We start from the raw sequence: 25,868 nt of genomic DNA on the forward strand, positions 1-25,868 counted from the left end.
GTATGTATATTTTCATTTCTGTGTAGGTGAATGAATTATACTGGCCAGTGAAATTTTGAAATGTTCAATAACCTGTCGGCCTTCAATAAAATTATTCCCAAAAAAAGTGGCATTAAAATTATCTATCTCTTAGTGCTTTGAAATTTAGTATAAACGTTCATAATTCTTGAGAGCAGTTATCCGCACATGCTAAAGTTAAGGCAGCATCAGACGTGACGAAAAAAATAATTGCTATAAAGTAGTTTTTTATTTTGAAAAAGTGGCTTAGAGTTTAGATGAGCATTCTGCAACTACATTTCAGCTGTTCAGCACTGGGATAGTCAACATTTTCGCGCAAAACTTTTAGAAACTAAATTACCGTGGGATTTGTTATTTGAGCGATTCCATGTCAAGTGATTGAAGCGTTTTGGTCATTGGCATACAATTTTCTCAAAATTTGTTCATCTGTAGACTTGAGCCTGATAATTTTTTCAACGAAAACAGAGATTTATGAAATTTCATTATTTGTTCATATAGCTAGCAATGTCGCCACATTGTTAATAGTTAAACGTAAATTATCGCACTTCGAGTTGAAATTTTCTCTCCAAAAACTGTATATCGCTGTATACTTGAAACTGAAGCATGCGCTTGACACTGAGTTACTCTTTGTTTTCTTTTTATTACTTCCTAAAATTGAATTTGATTTTGAAATAAAAATAATTAAAGTTATCAGTCTTCATTATGGTAGCTACTTTTCGGCGAATATGTTATAGTTAGTACCAGCAAAAGTCAAATGGAGTATAACAAGTTTACTGAATATTTGTTAATGTCTTTTTTTTTTTAATTTTAATTTTCCAATTTTGAGGTTAATTCAAGGTTGAAAATTTGGGTACAGAATTTTTGAAAACGAAATATCTTCGGGTCTTTTTAACATTTTTATTATTAATTATTTTGGTTTTTTAAGAAAATATGTAAATATTTTTTAAAAAAATTGTGTGTCAGTGTTGGCAAACTTTTTTGCATATTCTACTAAATGTCAACAATGCCGGTATTAAATAAGTTGTTAAAAAATTTTTTTTCGACACGTTTCGCAGCATCCCACTCACGTACCCACCCCTACTGGACCAGCTGACGGTTGGTTTCGTCATCCATTGGATGGCGTCTGCCTTCAGTATTGAAATTAGTCGGCATGAAATGATGAGGTGAGGTCAAAATGACCCCTGGCTACCGGACTATTAGCGCAGGGAATTTCAACAAATTCGTTCGTTTTAGAACAGAAGCCCGCTATTAGCTTTCGGGATATTTCGGATATTTTTGATTTTTTTTTAGAAGGCCAAATATTTTATTTTAATTAAAAAAAATTGATTTTTTGTATTATTTTATAATTTTAAAATTTGATTTAAAATCTTTGATAATTGGTATTTTAATTTTTTTCATTTATTTCAATTATTTTTTGTTTTAATTTTTTAATTTACTCTTATTATTTTTTATTACTAGTTTTGGGATTTTTCTAGAAGGCCAAACATTTTATTTTAATTTCAAATTAAAATTTTAAATTTTTGAATTCTTTTATAATTTTTTTTTATTTTAATTCTTTTTTAATTTATTATTATTATTTTTGTTAAATTTATCATTTTTATTTTCATTTTTTTAATTTATTATTATTATTTTTTTAGTATTGTTTTTTATTAAAAATTTTTAATTTTTCTTTAAATTTTTTTATTTATTTTACTTTTTTATTTTTTCTATTTATTTTACATTTTTTATTTTTTCTTTTATTTAATTTTTAATTAACTTTTTTTATTCTGTTTTAATTTAACTTTTTTATTTTAATATTTTTATAATTATAATTTTTTTTATTTTTATATAATTATAATTTTTTAATTTTTCTTAAAATTTTTTTTTTTACTCTTTTATTTTTTCTATTTATTATACATTTTTTATTTTTATTTAACTTTTTTTATTCTGTTTTAATTTTACTTCTTTATTTTTTTTAGTTTATTTTTTAAATTTTCTTTACTTTCATTTATTTTTATTTTTTTGTATTCTGTTTTTTATATATTTTATATTTTTCTTTTTTAATGGTTTATTTTTAAATTTTGTTTCAATTTTTTGATTTATTATCGTTTTCTTAGTTTTTAATTTATTTATTTTTAGCTTTTTAAGTTATGAATATTATTTTTTGATTTAGTATTATTATTATTTTTGAATTTATTATTATTAATATTTTTAATTTTTTAATTCAATAATTTTTTTTTAATTTCTCTTTATTTTTTTCTTTTTTATATATTTATTTTTTATGTTATCTTGTGTTTTTTTTTTTTGTTTAATGTGTTTTTCAATGTTTTTTAAATTTTAAATATTTTTTTTTAATTTAATACGCATTTTTAACTTTTAAACACTTTTTGAATTGAAATTAAATGTTTGATTTTCGATTTTAGTTATAATACAAGTTATAAAAGCAGTTGCACGTGTTCACACAGCAAAAGAAGCACTTTCCTTGCCATTTCTAACCTTTCCTTTAGTTAACGACTTAACAACTGTTTTGATCAGCTGAGTTCAGCGACATGTGTACGAGTATACATACATATATTTGTATGTACAAATAGATGTATTACAGTTTAGACTATTCATATTACCCAGCTGTAAATATCTGATATGTGTGTATATGCATACATATGCAAAGGTGTTGAGTGGTAGTGTTTAGATGTAAAACAAATTTAATTACAAATTATATGGCGACATGCAAACAACAGATGGGTATCAACACAAAGCGAAATTTTTAAATGCGATTTTCTAGAAATTTTGAAAATTTGCCAATTTCAGTGTTATAATTATTTCTATAATAGTACGTAGAGGTACAGTAATTAATGTTAGAAATTAAATATAAGAAATATGGAGCACATTTCAAGAGGCTGGCCGCTTTTACCCCACTTTTGCTGCATGACCATATCTCGGAGCAAGTCGCAAAACTAAAATGTGCAACTTCAAAAGAAAGTAACTGCGCAAACATAAATTCACTGAATGAATACTTTCATTACTATGTATTACATGCATACATACATACTTGAATACATATACACATACAGTGGTGGTCACGATTTTAGCACACTATACACAACCTTGACACTGTCCCACTTTCCTCTTTGCTTTTCGACAATTCACTACGAATATTTTTCTCTGGGTGTTGTTTACAATTAAAATAACAAGAACCGTTATAATCCGTAGCATTTGTTTTGCAATTTCTTTCTTAAAATTCAGTTAAGTGCAAGAGCTGCTTGTTTGAGCTGGACACGAAGTTAGCACATATCAATAAACAATTCCTCCCACTAAATGTTTTCTAAGTATTTGAACTTTATGGTAAGTTTTTATATTTTAGCTATTATGTTGATTGTATATTAATTAATGTGAAAAAAAATATGTTAGACATGGCGAAAGGTTCTTGGTGCTCCGATGCGCAGCGGGAAGTAATTCAACGTATGAATTCTGTCTGAGATATCCCGACTTCTAAGGTGTTCATGCAAAATGATGTATAATGCTCTTGCTCATATTAAGCGCCATAAGACATTTAAGAAGGTAAAACAACGCCCACGACGCCGAAAGACAACAGCTAGGGAGGATTTACTAATATGCAAAGCCTCGCGAACAGACCCTTTTAAGAGTTCTAATGCCATAAAATCGCAAGTTTTATAGGAATATGGAATAAATGTTTCTTCCAAAACCATTAGAAGGCTTTTAAATGAAAACGGGTTGCGTGAGTGCATAGCTCAACACAAACCTTTGGTGTCAAAAAAAAATTTGGAGGCCAGGCTGAACTTTGCACGGGAACATATCCATAAACCAATAAATTTCTGGAAAAATATTTTATGGAGCGATGAATCGAAGTTCTGTCGTCTCGGATCTGACTGGAAACAATATGTTTGGAGACCGCAAAATAAAGAACATGATCCTCGCTACACATTAAAAACGGTGAAGCATGGTGGTGGAAGCGTCATGGTTTGGGCATCATTTTCCTGGCGAGGTGTTGGACCCATACACAAAATAGATTCGCGTATGGATCAATATGTTTGCACAAACATACTAACTGATGTCATGATTCCTTATGCCGAGGAAAATATGCCCTTAATATGGCGTTTCATGCATGACAATGATCATAAGCACACTTCACGATTGGTGAAGAGTTGCTTGGAGGATCACTAAATTAGTGTTTTGTGTCTCACCGGATCTCAATCCGATTGAGAATTTATGGAATGATGTCGAGAAATATGCTTCTCTTCTTCTGCGAGCCGTGAAACCGAGGAATTTGAACGATTTGTGGTCGGAGATTAAGACTGCTTGGTATGGAATACCCCAGACGAGATGTGCTGCCCTAGTGGAAAGCCTACCACGCCGATGCGATGCTGTTCTCAAGAGTGGTGGATATCCAACTAAATATTAGGTTTTTCTTTCACTAATGTGTTGTTCTTTGAAAATAAATGAGAAATATCCATATGTGTGCTAAATTCGTGTCCTCCATTATTATAGGGTGCTTGTACTTAAACCAGTTTTAATAAGTAAGGAGAAAAAAAACAAGGTTCTGATTATAAGGCCTCTCTTTCTCCTTTCTACAAAGACCCGCCAGGGATAAATATTGCCGCTAGATTATTTGAATATAAGCAATAAATGCAAAATGAATGTTACTGCATTATAGTGTGCTAAAATCGTGACCACCACTGTATGTAGGAATCATAATAACTCAATAACTAGACACACGGAAACACGCTTCCGTGAGAAGGCGAAAGATTCTTTGTAAATGCATATATACATACATACATAAATATGTATGTAGATGGACCAAAGAAATGCCTTAGCAAACCATTCGCATTTCTAAGTAGAGTAAATATTGTACACAATACATACATACATACATACATACATGCATGCATGTAATGCTTGGTATTCCATTTCATATTGCTGCTGTGTATTTGGCACAAGGTGATTTCCGCTTCAGCTAAAACGAGCACATGAACCAGAAAGCGCCTGACAACACAAACGTGTATACATATTTATGTGCACACATATTTGCATGTGTGAATGTGCATATAACGACATGCATGTGCATACAAGCCTGCACCCGAAGCATACATACCTTCATATGTAGGTATGCATGCATATATACATACATATGTATGTACATATGCATGTAAACACACGAAACAAGTAATCGCAAAACGAAGACACACTAACGGTTTGCCCAATACCCAGGTCGTCAGCAGTTCGGGAGGTAAGTGCGGAGTCAGCCAGCTAGCTGTTTAACAATGCCGATCTGGAAACCATGAGCTGCATAATAAACAAGTTTTGCCACCCAAATGTGCAATCGAAAAATAGTAACAACCAAAATTTTTGAAATACCGAAAATACCTTTCACAAAATTGCAAACAGCTGATTGCACGAAGTAGCTATGGCTGGGAGACAACACGCTGCGGCTGAAGAGCCAAGCCAATTCGCTCCATAGCGGACACAAACTGCAGGCACAAGCATGCAATACACCAGCCAGACAGGCTGGCCTTCGCCAGTCGGGCAACAACGCAACACACACGCCGCCACACTTACATATGTACATAAATATGCATTTACCTCTTACGTTTAATGAAAGTTGCTGGCCTGGTTGTGGATTTACCCAAATCTGGTTTGCGCAGATTGAAATGAGTGAATTGGAGTTTGGAGTTTGGCAAGTATACATATACATATGAACATACATACTAACGATTAGAGGCCATTTGATGTAACTTAAGGTGCAGCCACTCATATATTAAAATGCACAAAACAAAAAAGAAAAAAAACAAAAACTTAAAAAATGCTACAGTGGCTCACAGCTTATTTCGTGTGCCCGTTTATCAAAATAAAAAAGTTTAATATTTTTGTATAAACTTTATTTAGAAAAAAAACTTAAACGTACATTCAAAGATAAATTATTTCTTGTTACAAACATACATAAATAAACTTAAATTATTTCTTCTTAAGTAATATATTTACAGCAAAATTAAAATTATAAGTAAATCCACGTCACACCTTATTTCGTGTGCTTAACCAAACTAGAAAAAACATGATTTTTTTTTTTAAATTTATTAAGTTTTTACTAATCTAATATTTTGTAGAGGTAGCCTTTTTGTTTTAATATAGCTTTTAACCGGGATTGCATGGAGCTAACAAGTTTTCCAGTGTATTCAGGAGATATTTTCTCCCACTCCACTTGCAATGCTGTTTTTAGATCTTGTTTGTTGCTTATGTTATGTTTTCTAATTTTTTGATCCAGAATATTCCATAAATTATCAATTACAATGAGAACAGGTGATTGTGCTGGCGTTTTTACCACATGAGGGCAATTCCATATAAGCCACCGTTGCACTAATTCCGACTTATGCTTCGGATCATTGCCCTGATAGAACCTGAACCTGTCCCGAATGCCTAATTTTTCAGCACTTTGTAGTAAATTATTTTTTAATAAATTCAAATAAACTGTTTCATCCATAATTTCGTCGATAAAAACCAAGTTTCCGACACCAGCTGTTGACATGCAGCCCCAAACCATTACATGGCCCCCACCGTGTTTTACTGTACCACGCAGATTCTTCGGGTCCAGCTCCGCGTTGGGCTTACGCCAAACGAAAGACTTTCCATCGGAACCAAAGAGGTTGAATTTGCTTTCGTCGGCGAAAATAACGTTATTCCAAAATGTTGGTCTTTATTAACATGGTTTTCGGCAAACTCCACCCTTAATCTTCTGTTACGCTCATTAACAAACGGTTTGTTTCGAGCTGTACGACCGTGGAAATCAGCTTTGCGCAGAATTCTTCTTATTGTTTCAGGATTACATGACTTACCAAGTACTTTTTCAACCTCTTTTGTCAAAGCTGGCGCACTAATTCGTGGGTCTTTTTTAATTTTTCTTAATATCCACCTTTCATCAGCTTCTGTAAAAATTTTGTTTGGAGCTTGGCGGCCTTTGTCAACCACTCTTTTTTCACGAGAAAAGCGTTGAATAATGTACTGTACTGTGGAAGTACTCAAATTTACAATTTGAGCAATTTTTATCTTCGACTTTCCATTTTTGTAATGCGTAATCACTAGTTCGCGCCTTTCAATCGACGTACGACGACCCATCACGGTATTTTTAAATTAAGCTGGACAACCGACTACTTTCAATGTGTAAACTAAATAAGGATATAATCTAATATACTATGCAAAACAAATTTCTTATAATTGCTAACCGGTTTACTGGCGCCGATAACGGTAAAAGTGAACACACGAAATAAGCTGTGACGTCAATTTACCTAGTATTCTGTTTTTGTTGTAAATATTCTACTAAAGAAGAAAAAATTTGAATGCATTTATACATGTTTGTAATTAGAAATAATTTATCTTTGATTGTGCATTTAAATTTTTTTTAAAATAAATCAAATAAAAATAATTTTACAATTCTTTAGTTTAACATACAGCCACACGAAATAAGCTGTGAGCCACTGTATATTGGCCAATAGAAAGGAAAATATGAAAGGATTATTGCATAAGCAGAGGAGTGTAAAAGCACGAATGTAGGAATATGCATACATACGCACATACATATGTACGAGTAAAATGCCCGTAGTAAATGATTTTTTATTGAGTTGTTGACAATCAATTAAAAATAAATGGAATCGCCTAAGTTCAGGCGCATTCGGTATTTTTATAACAAAAACTTCTTGACTAACTATTTATTTTAAAAGGAGTATTTAAATATATTTGGATGTGCCTATAAAAGGTAAAAAATAACAATATTATTAATCGCTTCTCTTAATGCCTCTTCACAAATGTCCATAAAATTATTCAAAAAATAAACAAGAAACTTTTTTTTTTTTTAATTTTTTAAATTTTTTAAATGTGGGGTGTTTTCAGGGTCACGTATAAAAAATTGGAAAATGTTTTCGTTTTTGTTAATTTTCTCTTTTTTTAATTTGTTTTTAGGGCCACTTATAAAAAAAGTGAATAAGGAACTTGTTAAAAGAAGTGAATTAAAAAGAACTGTTATATAATTGTTATAAAAATTGTTTTTTTTTTTTACTTTACTTTTTTCTTAATTTTCGGGGTCTTCAGGGTCACTTAGAATAAATTGGAAAGTGTTTTTTTGTTTAATTTTTATAATTTCTTGAAAAAAAATATTTCCATTTTTTTTACTTTTAACATTTTTAAAATTTATTTAATTCTTAAATTTGTTTTTAATTTCTTTAATTTTTTTAGTTGTTTTCAGGGTCACTTATAACAAATACCAACATTTTTTCTTAATTTTAAAATTTTTTTCTTCCATTTGGTTGCTTTCAGGGTCGCTTATAGAAAACAAGCAGATTTATTTCTATTAAATTTTTGGGGGTTTTAAGTGTTACTAATAAAAAATATTTAGATTTTTCCATTATTTTTATTATTTTCTTAAATTTTATCTAGAGTTACTTATAAAACTATTTGGTTTTTCGTTTTAATTTTTAAAATTCCCTTTATTTTTTGTTTGAACATTTTTTTTTACTATTGGAAGCCTTCGGGTTGATTTAAAAAAATAGTAAAATTTTTTTTAAGAAAGCATTTATAATATAGCAAGGATGACAAGGTCTTGAGTGCGGCATGACTGTCGCTCAGAGCGGTTCCTTCCCAAATCGATCTCTACACATAGACCGATGCTAGGAAAACTACCCATCGACACAGACAGATTTGTTTTAGGTCGATCTATGCATCTCTACGCCCATGCCTTAAGATGCCTTCGAGCTATCTGTATACCAGTGCAGGGTACACTCTTGAAGTATCCTTTCAAGGACAAGAGTATTCCAGTTAGCCATCTGGCAAGATACATTTACAAATATAAACCACTTAGACCGAACAGAAAACGAGTTCGCCAACATTGGTTAAGCCCAAGGCATAAATCCATACCTATTTTGGAGATATGAGCGGTTTTTGATGGACTTGGAGCCTATCAGCTGTCAACATATCGTAATTCTCGCGCAATCACGAAACGAAGATCTCTTTTAATATTGTGATCGTCCTTGACCTATTCCAAATCCGATGGTTTGGAAACCTCGTCTTTCATTGATAGAGTATTTTTTTGTTAAAAAGTTAATCATAACCTTAAATAAATGTGTGAGTACTTCGAAAACTGTTTGCTTATTTTACTAAAAAGTCATCAGAAATTGTGTTCGATTTTATACAAAATTGGAATCAAGTAGCAAAAATAAAAAAGCAATAAAATGAAAATGTTCACGTTTTCCTAGTGTGCGTATCTATTGAAATATATACAAATGTATGCATGCACAAATATAGGAGTGTACATATATGTATGTGTATGTTTAATGAGTTCGCCACATTCTTATCTTTTGAATTTTGCTGTGTCGTAATAATAATAATCACTAGCTTTTCTGCTTTGTACGTACATACATACGTACGTATGCATGTATGTCGAATTTCTATTCATTTATATTAAAACTTTCAATGCCAGCCAACGAAGCAACAGTCGGTTTTATCTATGCGCCAATAGCACATATAGACGACGCTTGCCAACACGCTCACGCATATTCACACAAAAAACTCATTTATACACATATCCGTATACATAAATAAGTGCGTATGTATGGACAAAGTTCAGCACAGCTGGCAGTATCTAATATGGTGGCGTTTAAATGTATTTTTGCATGGGGAAAACAGCTGTTATATGCCTGCGTATCGCACAAATATACCGACGCATATAAATATATACGAAATGCTTCAAACATACATACATATTGAGACACACGTGAGTATGAGAGTGCGACACACATATTCATACGCATATGCATGTGCTATATATATGCAACTGTACAACTATACAGGCTTGTTTTCAAGCGCTCATATCTCTTCCACTTCGTGATAAAGTAGAATACCTATGAATTTACTGATATCTGAAAAAACACCACTTTTTTCGCGAGAAAAATAAACATTTAGACTGATAACAAGGAAATTTATTATTTATTAAATATTTAATTTATTTATTTATGTATAGAGATTAAAAGTAATATTCTAAAAAAACTGGCATATTAAAAACTTTTTATTATTTTTGACGTTTATTGTGTAATCGATTTTATAGTAGTCCATGTGCAATTAAGAATTTTAAGTCGCTAAAATTCATGTTTCTATATATTTTAAATGAAATTGCAAATGGATCTGTAAAAACTGAGCAAGCAGGGTGTAATATCCCCTTTAAAACCTTCTTTCAGAATATACACCTATGGTAAAAATAATAAACACACGATATTTTGGCTACCTTTCTGTTGATTTGATTAATTTCCATAAATTTCTATGCAAATATAGACAATTCTGCAACAAATATTGTATTAACCAGAGCTGTAGTCTACAATAATTATAAAACTTCGACAAATTATTATCAAAGTTTTAAACTTTTAAATAAGAATTAAAACAATTTTTGGTACGCAGTTCTATAGCCCTTAAATTTTAGTACAGTAAAGTGCAATTCTGTATAGTCTCAAAATTCCCATTGATTTATGATTATTTTTCTCTAAAAACGAGCTTTAGCCGCCTCGTGACACAGCAATCAGCTCTACGTTACCGAAGCGACCCGGATTTATATCCGACCAATGATTGTTACTCCAGCAACATTCTCCTTACACGTAGGGGAAATGTTTGGGTTGTTACAACAATGGTATGTTTTCCTCTCATTCTCATCTTATATATTTACCTAATTCGTTGCTTTAACTTAAGGATTTTTCAATAAGAGGTGTTATTTTGATATTCAAAGAAAAATGCTATTTTTTAATATATTATAAGTGATCCGATGTTTATTTCATTATAAAGAGGAATGTATGCCGTTAATAGTGGAAAATAACATCAAGCAAATGACCACCACGACCACGCTTAAAGAACAATATCCTTTTCATGAAATTTTCCATAACCGAATTGCAAAGTGGCTGCCCTATGTCCTTGATAGCCCCAGGAATTTCATCTTTAAGATCTTGAATCGACTCTGGGCTGTTGGCGTAGACCTTCTCTTTCACGTGGCCCCAAAGAAAAAAGTCACAAGATCCCTTCGAGAGATAACACGGCCCGGAAACTCTTCCCGTAAAAGATCATTCACAAACACCTGTTATTGGAAAACCATCCTTTACTACTATTTTTGCACTGCTTCAGTTAAACTCTATATTCAAGATGTAGCGAGTAATAAATTAATTTTATTCTTGGCGCTTGCGTTGACAACTTCATTTTTCCACCTACCGTAGCTTCCATTTCAGTCAAGTAGTTTCTAGTTTAAAGCACTTTGTATAATATCGGTGTTGTTATTACGCTAAATATCACTGCAACCTCTCTGAACCTCGTCAACCTGAATACATTTTTTTTAATTCAGTTTTATTTCCTCCTCTGGTAAAATATGTTTACACAGGTGTTTGTTTGTCTCTCTTATTTATTAGTGTTTTGGGCGATGCCAGCACATGTTTGATTATTTCTTCTTTCTCTCTACAGAGCCTGCAAGTTCCATTGGATTATATCCCAGTCTAGTAAGTTTAGGTTAGGTTGGAATTCAGCCGAGAAATAAGGCTTGTTATAGTGTTAGTGGGAGCATCCCCCACATACCACTGGGGCGACGGCACCTTTGATGATGTTTCTCACATTTTTATTTTTCATTGGTAATGCTATTAGATTTATTTTGGAAATCAGTACCTTTTGAAAAAGTTTCGAGAGGCAAGGCAATCAATTTATTGGTCTATATAATAATGGCAGCGTTGCATATATTCCTGGTTTGACCATCATAATGATCTCCATTTCCATACTTTAGGAAAATATCCGAATTTTAGTATAGCTGTTATAATGTATGTTTTAGTGGATAGTGAAAGGCTTTGTTATGCTGAAAACCCGTGTCGAAATTTTTTGCAATGCAATTGGCCTCTTTCGAGTCGGAATGCATTATCTCTTCTTAGCAGCTTACAGTGCCCAATGGTGGCTTAAATTTTTTATTCACATTCTTTAGAGAATGCCTTTGGCCATGAGAAGAAGAATCGGGATTAGTGACTGAATTCGGTATTATCTCAAGAACGAAGTTGAACTAATCCGGATCAGCTACTAGACTTAATTGCCATAATGTCAGCGGATACAATGTCGGTTTGAGCGAGGATGCTAAAAATTTTCTGTATTTCAACCATTTTGTCTCTCTTGATATTAAGGAGCGCAATTTAATTGAAAAATTTGCGTTTGTCTCTTTGGTTAATGAGAGAAAAATATGTATTTCAAATTTATAAGGGGAAGCGATTTGGTGATGCCTTTTTCCCGTTGTCTACACGGCAGCTAAAATTTAGCTGATGGCCCTGACGTGTGTCATTTTATATTCTCATTTTAGTTGTGCCTTTGCGCCGCCCCTTTGTGTATTTTAGTGCTCTCCTTTACATATTCCGTTGTTTTGGTTCATCGTACTGACATTGCTGGGATATGGAAAATATTTTAATGCTTTGAAATGTCAACGATCATGGCAGGTAAGTAATCTGAAGACAGATCGGCCCAAGTATCGGTGGTAACGATAATGAGATTCCTATCGGCATTTTTTAAGCCCAGACTGTCTTGGAAACATAAAATGAAAATGGTTTTGTCGGTCGATAGTGGTATTTTAAAGTCGTCTGCCTTTTGAATTTCTAAGACAAGAACACCAATAGTTATGTTTTGCATTAGAATCACCACTCGTAAAACACCAGTATCACAATGCACTAAAAAATTAAATAAATAGTTAAATTTTGCAATATGTCGCGCTGCTATTATGGAGAACATCGGTATATGTACATTTGTCGTGCTTTTCGGGTTTTTCCATGATTATGTACACACTTTGCATTCCAATTTTGTAAGAAATATATGAAGGCTAGAATTAAGCAAATTATCTTCAATGATTAAAGGCTGCGTAACTTGTATGTTACAGGAATCAATTTTTTTTTCTTTTTTTTTTAGAAAATTGGCAAGTCTGATATCATTTGTAAACAACAAATTACCCAGTACATTATATGCAGCATATACATACATATATGAGTAATTAGCAAACTAAAATAATTACTCAAGGTTCTACGCTGTAATACGATGTGATTGGTAATTGCAATGCGAAAGCAAATTTAGTATTTTGTACAGCAATATTGCATTTAAATATACATATTTCTTAGAAATATAGCTTAAAATAAACTTAACTACATTGTCAACGTTTTCAGAGACAATTTTCTTTCGCAACGCAATTACTAAGTGCATCGCATTGCAGACTAGACAGACCCTCAGAACATTTGAAATTAAGCGAAAGCGCAATTGTCGTCAAAATTTAGCGAAGAATCTGCATGTTTTTGTATACAATGGAGAAACTGCGCCACAAGTGTACCTATGTTAACGAACCTTCAACCTGAAATTCATTATTTTCCTGCTGACTGATAAAACTGCATAAAAACTCGCATATGTACATACATATGTAGGGATGTACAAATATACGTGAATTTAATATCACACATACATACACATGTAGATCACGAAATAAACACATTTATAAAGATTTTATATTGCAGCAAATATTTAACTCACCTTTGCCTCCCTTCTTGTTGCGGCGCGACATCTTCTTGTCTTTATTAGACGTCTTACGTTTAGATTTAGGCGAGATAGCAGAAATTTTGAATGAGCACAAAGACGCCGTCGTAGAGAATGTGGAAATTGCACTACCGGTTGATGTACCCGTCGTATTTGCACAAGTACACTGCTCTTTATCCTTAGACGTTAACACGAATACGGATGTAAATTCAAATGCCGGATCTGACGACAGCAATGCAGCCAACTTACTATCGGCTGTTGTACCTGGCTTTTCTATGATGTGTGCTGCTTCTTGTTGTTGCAACTGTATATACTCTTGTATATCTTTTTTAATGGTACTGGTGCGCACGTTTTTCGATGCTTCTTCGCTTGTTTCCACCAAGGAGGAGAAGCACAAAGCGTGAACAATGATGAACTAACGGCTACAAAAGATTCGAGTTGACTCTTTGGGTGACAGAACAGCACGAGGTATTTTGGCGCTCTGCTTTCACAATACTTTTTACGCTTCTCTTAAATTTGTTTAGGTAATTTATGAAATTTCAAAGATAAATTAATAAATTTCGTTGTCAATTTTTGTATTTAGGATATTTTTCACTAACGCTCACTTTTAAACACTTTTTGTTGCTAATTTTTTTTAATTTTTGCGATTTTTTTTCTGATTATTTATTTGTGTTCATAAATTTGTTTAATGTTGTTGTCCAAGAGTGTTTGTTTAATTTTTAATTTATTTTCCAAGGTTGATAGGTTTTGGGGTTTGAAATCCAATTAATTTGGATGGGGTAAAATTTATGAAAGTCGTACTTAATCAAGACGCAGCTATGCAAAAGTTTTGATTCTTCCAATTTTTAAAAATAGTAGAAATTTTTTTATATTCGTTTATTTGTAGTTGTTGATTTTTTACTTTCGCAAATTTCACTGCACCACACAAACTCACGTTGTTCAATGTTCCCAAGTTGACCGCGTGTAAATTATTTATACGTTTCGATTCTTGCTCAGCTTCAGTAAATTTCAATGAGTAATGCTTCGCATGTTGTTGTAGTTGGGCCTTTGTTGTTGCAACAAATTTCATGTTTAATCGCAAATTTCAAGTTGCTGATAAATTTTTCGTCTCTACTTGTCTACCAGATAACCGACCCGACTTTTTTCACTGTAATGTGAAATAGAAATGGCAGCACGATATTCTTCGTATCGACCAACTGAACCACCTCCGCGTCGAAGAAGGGGCGTTAACAAGAAATTTTCAATAGCAGGTAAGTTTGTGTTAATTGTTTTTCGTACACCTTTTTGCTTTTTCAAACGTGTTACTTTGTTGTATAAGATTAGCTCTTTTGAACAAATATTTTACTGAATGCTTTTTCGCCACAGAAAAGTCTAACTTCGTTGTCGAACTTCACAAGGTCGTGAATAGCGTCGCGTCTTCCCGCTTTTTCACTGCTGAAAACGTTGTGAAATCTGAAAATGTGTAACTTTCGACAGATTTCCGTTATTGTTAACAATTTTGCAATTGTTAATTTTATTGGTTGTATTTTCCTCAATAAATTTTCACCGAAATGCGAAATTAATTTCAAAACGTTGTTAACTCACTCAATTCATTAATACGAATGCAGAGAATGGCTCACAAAAGCAGAATAACGAGAATGTGCAGAATTTCACAAATCGGATTGATGACTAACAATGGAAGCAAAACAGTGGATTTCGTGATTTTTGAGAAATAATTGCAGTGTGCACTGCAATATTTTGTATATTAAGAAAACAAGCTCCCTTATATGGTTGTTATCAACCTACGCATTTTTGGGTGGGAATTGCAATTTCTTTTCATTAAAGCAATCAGCTTTATTTTCCTTAAAAGATAAGAAAAAAAACTTTACAAAATTTGCTTGACAATATGCTTGAACAGCGCGTGGTGGCTGCTAAAAATCAACCCTGCACTGAATGAAAGAGTGATAACAGAAATAAACAAAGACAAAACTGGTGTGTCAAATGAATATTTAGTAAAACTACTAGTTTTGGTCTTGTTGAATAATTAGTTAGTTGAACGATTTAATGTGAAGTATTAGCAAAACGTTAAGAGTTATAGAGAAAACATACGCAACGAAATTGCACGTTGAAATAAAGTATGCGCATCAAGAAAGTTTCTATTAGTTAATACAAAATTTCTGTGGGTAATACAGCAATTGGAAAAGGAAGTTAACGAAATATTAATCTGCGAAGTGTACGACAAAAAACCTTGCACGAAATTTAGCAATTGAGTATGTACGCAAAACATTTCCTTTTTTTGTTTTCTTTGGGGTTCTCAAATAAAAAGCTTTATATTTTATAGATCTCGTGGGAAGAGCTGAAGAAGTATTCGAAAGGTACACAGCCTAGGAGTCCAGCAAAGGTGAAACGCGTTAAATATGTAAATATGTTGGGGATATGCATATACAAACACACACAAATTAACGAACTAATAATATATATTTGTGTTCGAAAACGCTTAGAAGGAGCAAAGGCCGTTGCTAGATTTAATACGCGAAGGAAGCGGAAAGCAAAGGTCATTGAGACATTTGCATTTTGCTTACAAATCCAATAAGAGAGAACTAAAAGCATGACTTAATATAATATTACAGTACTGTAATGCATACAGAGAGAGAGATTACAAAGTGGCCAATGTGAAATACAAAGTGTAACAAAAACAAAGACGCCTCAATAGCGTTATAAGCAGAAAATGTGCATTACCACTATCGATATTATAATCAATCGCTCCACTTACTTTGGCCCATTTCGCAATTTATACTCTCTTAATTCATTCACCTCAATCCGGCTGGTTTTCAATTTCTCACTTGTATTAAGTTGGTTTTAGCATTTTTAGTTAGTACGTGGTCGATTGAATATATGGAAAAACTTGTTGAGCGACTAGTTTGCATTACAGTAGATTTCACAAGGTTTTTATCGCTACATTGTATATTTGCTTGCGTAGTTTGCCGGGTAGGATTATATTAGCTTGGAAATGTGCTCATAGAAAATGTGCAATTTCCGTGTTGTGACTGCATTTTAAGTCAGTATAAGTTTACAAAATTTTAGCTGATAATTCTACTAATTCTTTAAAATGCGCTTATATGAAAATAAAACTTAATCCGACTTACATGTGCACATAAACGGCTGTAATTGCAACATATGCAATCTATTAATATCTGCTGAAACAATTATTTGCTTAAATTGATTGCCTATTGTTCGGTGTGCTACCCATTTATTTTCTCTGCTTGATTTGTTAATATATAACAAATACATTAAGGGATTTTACTTGCGCATTTGTGTTTTTCCACTAGATTAAATTGAATTATCTGCGTTTTAACTGCTAATATTGTGGAGTTCCATGATTAGTTTTGACGTGTAATGTGAGTGATGTAAAAATGTATATATTTGCAATATTATTAGTGTGAGTTAAATTCCAAATTCATTAGTTGATTACGTTTTAAATTAATTTATAATAATTTTTTTTTTGCACTTTAATCTTATAAGCCTCAAAAGCATTGTTGCATATCTTTGAACCATACAATTGGACTTTTAATCTTATCACTCGCGCCTATTGTTCGCTACTACGTTAAGTTAATTTTATCTCTGTGTGAAATAATGCATATAACCACTTCTTATATCAGTTCGATTATGGATTAACGTTTAATTGAGCATTTTTGCGAATTTCTAACAGCTCAACGCTAACGTAATACGCCTTAAAACATAACTACTATATAACTACTGCCAAAATAATGGCTGCGATTGAGGAGCGTTTTCAAGCCGCCGTCAATGTGATCAAAGGGCTACCTAAAAATGGCCCATATCAGCCTAGCACCGCCATGATGCTCAAATTTTACGGTTACTTTAAGCAAGCGACAGAAGGCCCCTGCCACCACAAGAGGCCAGGATTCTGGGATGTTGTTGGCAAAGCGAAATGGGACGCTTGGAATGATAATCGCCACTTAACGAAACAACAAGCAATGGAACGTTACGTAGATAGTTTGCGTGAAATCATCGAAACGATGTCGTTTACCGAGAACGTGCAAAATTTTGTAGGTAGCATCAGTGGTTTGGACAATATAAATTTGGATGAATTGGACATGGTCGTACCGGGTATGCGCGAGCTGGCAAAATCGCATCCAAATTCCCCATTCAACTCGCGCACAAACAGTCCACAACATGGAGCGAGCGTGAATAATAGCAGTGGAGAGGAGGATGATGTTAGTTGGAAGTCATTAAGTGGTTAAACATTATTTATGCCTTGCTTTTACTTTCCTTACTTCCAGTTGCACTCTAACGTCCGCATAAATGGCCATGCTAGAAAACCGAATCACCTTGAACACAACAGCGGTTTGATGAATGGCACAAACGAGCAGGAAGAAGTGCTCGCTACACAAACAAAGCCAACAGTTTCTATGATGCCTGAAACGTCAATCACCCAGTCGTCGTATGCTATGTCCAATGGCACAGTGGACCAATCTGATGATGAATATGGCGATCCAGTAGACATGAATAGTGATCTGACTGAAGCAATGGTGCGCAATTCTGAATTGCTTAAACAAATACAAGCAACTGTATTGCGTATGAATGCCGATTTGGTGGCAGTAAATCAACGCATGAATAGCCTAGAGAAAGTTGTAAACGAAGTGCATTCTACTGTTGTACAGAGAGGTAAAACTTCGCCGAGTGGGCGTAAAGGGCGAGCATTCCCCAAATGGTGGCCATTTGAAGATATTTCGCCTGTTTGGTTTACACTACTCGTGCTATGGCCTTTCATAGTTGGACGATTGTCGCGTGCCGTGGCAGCACCAAGCCGGAAGTGAGGCCACGTGAAACGCCGGTTTATGGGGGGACGCAATACATAGAATTTAAGTGGGTATGCGAAAGTGGAAACATATCTGGTTTGGAATCCGCTTTCCACTCCTTAAATACACAAATATACTAAGTTGGCAATACTGGGTATGGATCAACGCTGCTGGACTACAACAGTGAACAATAGTGCCGATCGCTACAGCTTTACTTTATATTTTGCGCAAAATAATCTAAAAAACAAAATATTTTTTTATTCGAATTTAAGTAAAAAAAAAAAAACAAAAAAAAACCAACTATATTCGTACACTTGGGTTCGGTAATGTGAAACATCTTAGTTCAAGTTATTTATTTACATTTTTTCTACCTATAGCTTATTTTTTATGTAAAAATGTACCTTTATTATACATTCCTCTAGCGCAATAGATAATGCAATTGTTTGAAATTATAGATGGAATGGCGATTAATTGTGAGCTTATAAATGTTACGTGTTTTTCATTTGTTAAGCACTATAAAATATACATAAATATATTATTTTTGGTAAAAGTTTTCGTTCAGCCGCACGCTGAGGAATCATCAAATGATTTTTTGTACCTATAAATATGTTTGTATTCTTCGTGGTAGTTTTCTTTATATTAGTGATATGTTATCAGTTCGATTTACAGCTCAGCAAAAAATAAATAAATATGAAAATTACAACTTTAGATGTACTGTAGTTTCATGCTTTAGAACTGATTTCGATTAGATTCGATTTTCTAAGAGATTTGCACTTCGACCTCATGGTCGTTTCTGCCCTCTACTCTTCACAGTACCTCATCCAGACGCAGTTCCCTTATTAAACTCAGGATAGAGCTGGGTTGGATGCTAAAGCAAGGAAGAGCTCGGGTTCTATTAATGGCGAGGCCGCGACCTCTTTCGCCTATGCGTCCGCTATTTCGTTCCCAGTATACCCCTGTCTCTTGGGACCCAAATTAGCCGGATGTGATTGTGCTGGAACTGATTCACACTACATGTACATACGGCAGCTGCCATAGCCGATTGAGTTGATGCGTGACTACCATTCGGAAGTGCGTGGGTTCGTCCCTCCGTGCATGTAACACCAAAAAGCTTCACATAAAAAACATCTGCCGTTCGGAGTCAGCTCAAACATGTAGATTCCTCCAATTGGGGACCAACAATACGACGCACGCCACGAGTAGGAGTAGGAGCTCTACCAAACACTCAATAAAGGAATTTGGGTCAATGCAGTTGTGAATCAATGATTTCTGTGTAAACTAGTGGGGCACCAAAACTACAAGCTTCTGTTTGTACGAGGGCGGTTCAATAAGTCCGTGACTTTTTGTATTTCTGACCTCTTTACTGAAAAAGAAATACTGCTCCTGTCAACAGGCATCTGTCAGTTGACTCCTATCAAAATTTGAACGTGCTGCGTCAGTTAGTTTGTGTTTTACAGCTACCTGTGTCAGAGGTGAAGCCCCTAACGCAAGCCACTGAAAAAAGAAGGGTACGCCGACAAAAAATCATTTAATTTGTCATTATGGTCTCCATTTAGCGCGATGCGCATCCTTCAACTTCCCTCCAATTTTTAGATTCATTCCAAAATAATAATACGATTTCTCGAGGCTCTAAAAACAAAGATTATGGTTTCATTGGTGACTATTGCACTCGACCCAAATCTCTTATCCTCGAGCGATTTCTTCATATTTGGCGTTAGGGAATAGTCGTTAAGAGTTAAATGTGGGGAATAAGCTGGATGAGGAACCAAGTCCTAACACATTTAGCATTCGAAAGAAATCGAATTCATCTTTTCTGATGTGATGTATCCGCGAAGGAAGTAATGTGGAGAAAGGAAGGGGTTGCGGGGAAGGAGGGGTTGATGTATGTGGATTACGAACGATGACTAAGTTGCGGTTGTGTTCTTTGATTTATGCTGCTGATGAAGTTCATCAGATTTTCGTATGAGCCGGTTATCGTTAAGGTTAATGCAGTGAAAAAGTCGTGTTTTTAAGATTCTATTTTTGTTATTATTATTTTTTTGTTTTTTTGCGGGACAGGTAGTGCCAGTTTATTCAATTAATTTATATTTAGTAACCCAACATTTGACTAAATTATCCTAAATTTTCATTCATTAATCCTGAATTTCTAAATATTGAAAATCGATCGAGTGATAGTGAATCTGCGGAGGTGCCACGAATAAAAATTGTTTTGCGGTGTACATCACAGCTAAAGGAGCTATTTCTCGAGGTATTCTGAGGGAATTTCTTTTTTCGATTTTTATATTTTTTGTAGCGCTTGGAGGCCAAGAAACCGATTTTCGCTAAAAAATCTGTTAAATTTTTATTGATTAACTATTAAAGAAAAAAAACAAAGCTACCAGGAATACCTGACGAAGAGGTGTCCAAATTTTCAAATCGATTGGTCCAGTAGATTTTGAATTTTGGACTTCAAAAATGGCAAGTTTCAGAAAAACGCTTTGGCGTAAAACTGGTATAGAAACTCGGTCTAGAGCAATGGACGCTCAAATACTCATAACTTCGTCAATCTTGCATCGATCCATCTAAACCCACCCACCACATCTAAAGTCACACTGCCGAAATTAATTAAGCGCGAACGCCCCAGCCGATCTTTTTTGACGTTCGTTTGATTTACTTGTTTGTTCCGTGTACCTGCAGCGAGATCTTTCAGTTCATAGATTTATATAAAATTTAATTTATTGTGGCATATTTGTTGTTTTTTTTTTAATATTTTTTTTAAATTTTTTTTCCACTAAAAAAATTAAACCAACTAATTTGTCAAGTTACCGAGAAATAGAGAAAAATAAATGAGTTCAGACTTCGAAAGTTCATCGAATTACCGAATCGTAATTATGCCGAACTCGATCTACTGGCCCCTTAGGAATGTATAATACACAAATATTTGATGTGCATAATTAGCATTAGTGCATTCATGGCATATTTTATTTATTAATATATTTAGTACGTAAGTGTACATAGACGTTTTTAAAAAATGTTCATGGTTTATATGTCAGCCTTAAATCATTTACAAAAATTTAAGCAATTAAAAGTAGCATAGCGAGTTGCATAGCATCCTGGACATCATACATACATACAAGCATACACACACACATTTTTATGTAAACACACTTTCATTCGCATAAAAACATAATAACATAAATGAATTTTACTTTAAGAGATCCTTGTCAATAAAGTAAATTAAATATAAAGTGGTCGAGTTTATTTTCAAATGGGTCAGCAAAACATATAAAAGGTGAGTTATGGAACTGTTTTTTTTTAAGTGCTTTAGAAATAAAGCGTTCTTCAGTAAGAGCGCTTAAACTTTTTTTTTTTGAATAAAACTCAAACGGTTTGATTTTTTTAACTAATTTTCTTTTTATTATCGAGTTTGAACATATATTTAAGTATGAAATTCGATTTCTTTTGCATGACCACCGCGTGCACGTTTTACGAAGTCCAATCGTTGAACCCAATTTTCGACCACTCTTTTGCATAAATCGGCCGAAATTCCAGCAATTTCGCGTTCAATATTGGCTCTGAGCTCACAAATCGTCGCCGGCTTGTTACTGTAGACCCATGATTCAATTATAGAAGGTTAGGTAAGTAAACAGCTTTCTCGCTCCCTCTTGACATATCGGCTCCCTTATTTGAAAACGTGTTGCTTCTTTACAAAAAAAAGTACCTATTTCACAAAAAAATTTTTGAATTGTAGTGAAAACTAAACTTTTGGTGCAAATTATTTGGTCGGCAACACCGTTTCCACTTTGACGCTTTGCTTTGTTATTATTCGTTGAAAATCTTTTATCTGTTTGTAAACATTCAAGTAAGTATAATAATAAAAGCTAATTATTTTGTAAATTAATGTCGTTTTTCACTATTTAGGTCGATTATGTCTTACATATGGTGATAGTCGATTATTTGGAGTCGGCTTTCTGCTGCAGAAAACCCCCGGTTTGTGAATTTTCATACACGTAAGTCCAGATCAGACATTTGTAAAAATTCTTATTAAACTTTTTCATTCATAGGTTTTTATAGCAGCGTTTTTGCAAATATAATAGAGACCACCTTACATACAATACATAAACTACAGTTAGTAAGTTCTTTTAGAATATTTGCTAATAAATTGTAATAAATAAAAAGTTTTTATTTGTAGGACTTCACAGACGAGCAATTGCTGCGGAAGGTGTGTGTTGAAGAGCTAGGTGGCCCAACTATTGTGGTTTTTAGAAACGAAAGCACGTATGCACGTATTTCTACCATTGTCTCATGTGGTGCTACGGACAATTTCATAGGAGACATGGAGCGTGTTGTGTATGATGGTGCAAATACCTGTTTAACATGTGACGGTCATTATGTGCCTAGTACTGCTACCTCTGAAATCAATTTGACTTCCGAACTGGCTGTCCACGTCGATACCTTACCCCATCTAGATCAATATGCTGTACGTAGATGTATGCGCAACACCTACACGAGCAAGTCCTCGCGCTTTAAGTCTACAATTACAGATAAGTTGTAATGATATATTTGTGAGTTATTTTTAAGTTTTTGGTTTACAGGTTTTTGATTTCTGCCTGAAGTAAGTGCAGTGTTCCAACACCTATACGAGCAAGTGCACCCACATTCCTCATATTTCCTCTCCGATTCATTACTGAGACACGTGGTATTGATATACGTAAATTTACAAACCATCAGAATTACTAAAAGTGGATTATATTACCAACATCTAAAATTTTTCGATGTATTGGTTTTAGTCTATATTAATACATTTTCCTATTAATATTAGGGACGCAAAGTATATTAAAGTACACAAATTTTAAACTATAAACTAGTAAATTTGTAATTTTTATTGCAAACTATTTTAACTTCTAATTTCAATTTTTTTCTTATATTTAGAAATGATCGACTGAAACTATTTTAACTTCTAATTTCAATTTTTTTCTTATGTTTAGAAATGATCGACTGAACTTCTGCTTTCGCAATGTCTTTACGGTAACATAAATATATACATATATATATATATATATACATATATAATCATGCAATAGATTTGAGTATATTTTGTGCAAGAGAACAAAAAATAGTCATAATAAAGGAATTTAATATGTTTAATTTACTACAATAGTACAAGTCTTTTAATACACCAAAGGTCAAAATATACTTAATCGACAGGAATGAGATGAAACAGAAAGTTTAATTTTTTTTCTTATTTCGTGCATAACAATACATGTAGGTACATGTAGTATGTTACCGTAAAGACATTGCGAAAGCAGAAGTTCAGTCGATCATTTCTAAATATAAGAAAAAATTGAAATTAGAAGAGTTAAAATAGTTTGCAATATATATATATATATATATATTGTATATATATAACATATATATATATATATGTAATTGGCGCGTACACCCTTTTTGGGTGTTTGGCCGAGCTCTTCCTCCTATTTGTGGTGTGCGTCTTGATGTTATTCCACAAATGGAGGGACCTACAGTTTCAAGCCGACTCCGAACGGCAGAAAAAAAAAACACATACATAAGTAACATCCCATAGTTCTGCGTGCTCTTGTGTTAGATAAACATCGAAAATATTCTAAATAAATATTACATTTGTTTAAAGAAAAAACTATAATTTTTCTGTCGTTTTGTTTTAATGTAGATTAAATAACCAATATACTTGTTTTTCTCTTAGTACATGACTAATTAGTTACTTTACGTACTTTTATACTACCTTTAGGCAAGAAGGGGAAGACATTTTTCCCTTTTTCCCATCCTTCGTAAATGCAGCCCTAAAATAAGGGAGTGTCAAAGCGCCCTTGTCACTACTTACCTAACCTTCTATAATTGAATCATGCTGTAGACCAATGACTTCACATAACCACAAAGAAAATAGTCTAGAGGCGTCAAATCACACGAGCGCGGCGGCCATTCGACCGGTCCATTTCTGGAAATAATAAGCTCATCGAACTTACTCTTCAACAAATCAATTGTAGCGTGTGCTGTGTGGCTTGTGGCCCCGTCCTGTTGAAACCACATGTCGTCTAAGTTCATACCATTCAATTGCGGCCAAAAATAATTGTTTATCATGTCGCGGTATCGATTTCCATTCACAGTAACGTGGCGATCGTTCTCGTCAACGAAAAAATATGGGCCAATTACGCCGCCGGCATGTAAACCGCACCAAACAATGATTTTTTCGGGATGCAACGGTGCCTCATGAATCACGTGTGGATTGCTTTCTGCCCAGTAACGCATATTTTGCTTGTTGACAAAGCCATTGAGCCAAAAGTGAGCTTCATCACTGAAGATGATTTTTTGGAATTATTTGGACTTAAAGTAGCAGCAACAGAACGATTATTTTCATAAAAAATTTGCACGATTTGCAATCGTTGCTCAAGTGTGTAGCGTTCCATGATGAAATGTATACTAATGAAGTTTACAAATGATAAGCGAAAAATAAAAAAATATTGCGTCGTTCGCCCTCCCTATCGGAAAAAAGTTGAAGCGCACCTATTGAAAAACGCCTTATAATTCAATATTTTTCAAGGGTTTTTGCTTTATTAGATAGAGTAGGAGAATTGGTTGAAGTGCTAGGTCTGGCACTCCTCAAGTAGCACTGAAGCGCCGTTTTGAAACCATTATGAGATCTCCAACAGGCAGAAGAGGCTATGTTCAGAAACGCATTATAATGCGCAGTACTTGCAGCGCTGGCAGCACTGTCAATGTGACAATTCATGCAACTGATAGATTTGTTGAAAAATTGCAAATAGATTTGTTGCATTTATGAACGCGCTGTGCAGTAAAATGGAATTGTTACTAAGTTTGGTCATGGACGATGTATGTGAGGAAAAAACCGATAGTCTTTTATTAAATTTAAGAAAAAAAAACCGTGTAAAGCTTAAAAGAAGAACATATCTTGTCAAAAGTTTAATATCAAAACGGAAAATACCCAAAAATAAGTTTTTCGAGACTGTGCGGTTGTACGACTTGAAGTTTGTGGAGAATTTGATGGCTCAACATCATTAGGTTCCGTTGATATCGACATCGGCAGCTCAACTGAGCTTTGTAAATTTTGAGTGGGCACATTGATTGAGTGCCTGGTATCATACACCTCATCAAAGTCTTCGTAGTGAAGCCATGATGTTGATTTTCTACCAGATGTATTGTTTCTTTTTTTTATTCGCTTATATGTGATGAGTAAATTAGAAAATTTTCGCTGGGCGATGTTTCTATATATTTTTAAATCTTTATTAACTTTTTTTGTGATGAGTAAATTAGAAAATTTTCGCTGGGCGATGTTTCTATATATTTTTAAATCTTTATTAATTTTTTTACTTCATCTACGACCTTAGCCCAGAGCACGCTCTTTTTCCTCCTTTCCGACGTGAACTCGTTCTCCGTGCTCAGTCGGACTCTGAGCAGTAATTTTATCTCCGATGTACTAAAGTAATCACTAAAACCAAGAAAAGTATAATAAAATAAAGTTTAAATATC

General features: G+C 33.6%; 2 protein-coding genes and 1 long non-coding RNA gene across 8 annotated transcripts in view; 2 read left to right on the plus strand and 1 right to left on the minus strand.

The window, feature by feature from the left end:
• Window positions 1-15,188, minus strand: part of LOC128863475 (interferon-related developmental regulator 2) — a 31,315-nt gene extending 16,127 nt beyond the window's left edge. Inside the window, exon 1 of the mRNA XM_054102643.1 lies at window positions 13,564-15,188. Within this exon, the coding sequence (XP_053958618.1) occupies window positions 13,564-13,594 (31 nt within the window). The 5' untranslated portion in view covers window positions 13,595-15,188. The remainder of the gene's footprint in view (window positions 1-13,563) is intronic.
• Window positions 15,189-15,523: 335 nt separating this feature from the next.
• On the plus strand, window positions 15,524-19,073 carry LOC128863476 (acyl-CoA-binding domain-containing protein 5). Of its 6 annotated transcripts, none has more exons than XM_054102645.1 (4): window positions 15,524-15,819; window positions 15,887-15,946; window positions 17,255-17,780; window positions 17,847-19,073. In XM_054102645.1, exons 3-4 carry the CDS (start codon window positions 17,313-17,315, stop codon window positions 18,381-18,383), a joined length of 1,005 nt encoding a protein of 334 aa, XP_053958620.1. In that variant the 5' UTR covers window positions 15,524-15,819; window positions 15,887-15,946; window positions 17,255-17,312; the 3' UTR covers window positions 18,384-19,073. The 6 variants fall into 6 exon arrangements, with proteins under 6 accessions (XP_053958620.1, XP_053958621.1, XP_053958619.1 ...); XM_054102646.1 differs by having other exon boundaries at window positions 15,524-15,815; window positions 15,887-15,964; XM_054102644.1 differs by having other exon boundaries at window positions 15,524-15,815.
• A 3,029-nt stretch (window positions 19,074-22,102) lies between these two features.
• Window positions 22,103-23,977, plus strand: LOC128863478 (uncharacterized). The gene is made up of 4 exons (XR_008454606.1): window positions 22,103-22,206; window positions 22,266-22,354; window positions 22,409-22,476; window positions 22,537-23,977. It is a non-coding gene; the product is annotated as an uncharacterized LOC128863478 (long non-coding RNA).
• Window positions 23,978-25,868: the final 1,891 nt, after the last annotated feature.

This window comes from Anastrepha ludens, chromosome 5 (assembly GCF_028408465.1).
Source record: "Anastrepha ludens isolate Willacy chromosome 5, idAnaLude1.1, whole genome shotgun sequence".
NCBI classification, from domain to species: Eukaryota; Metazoa; Arthropoda; class Insecta; order Diptera; family Tephritidae; genus Anastrepha; species Anastrepha ludens.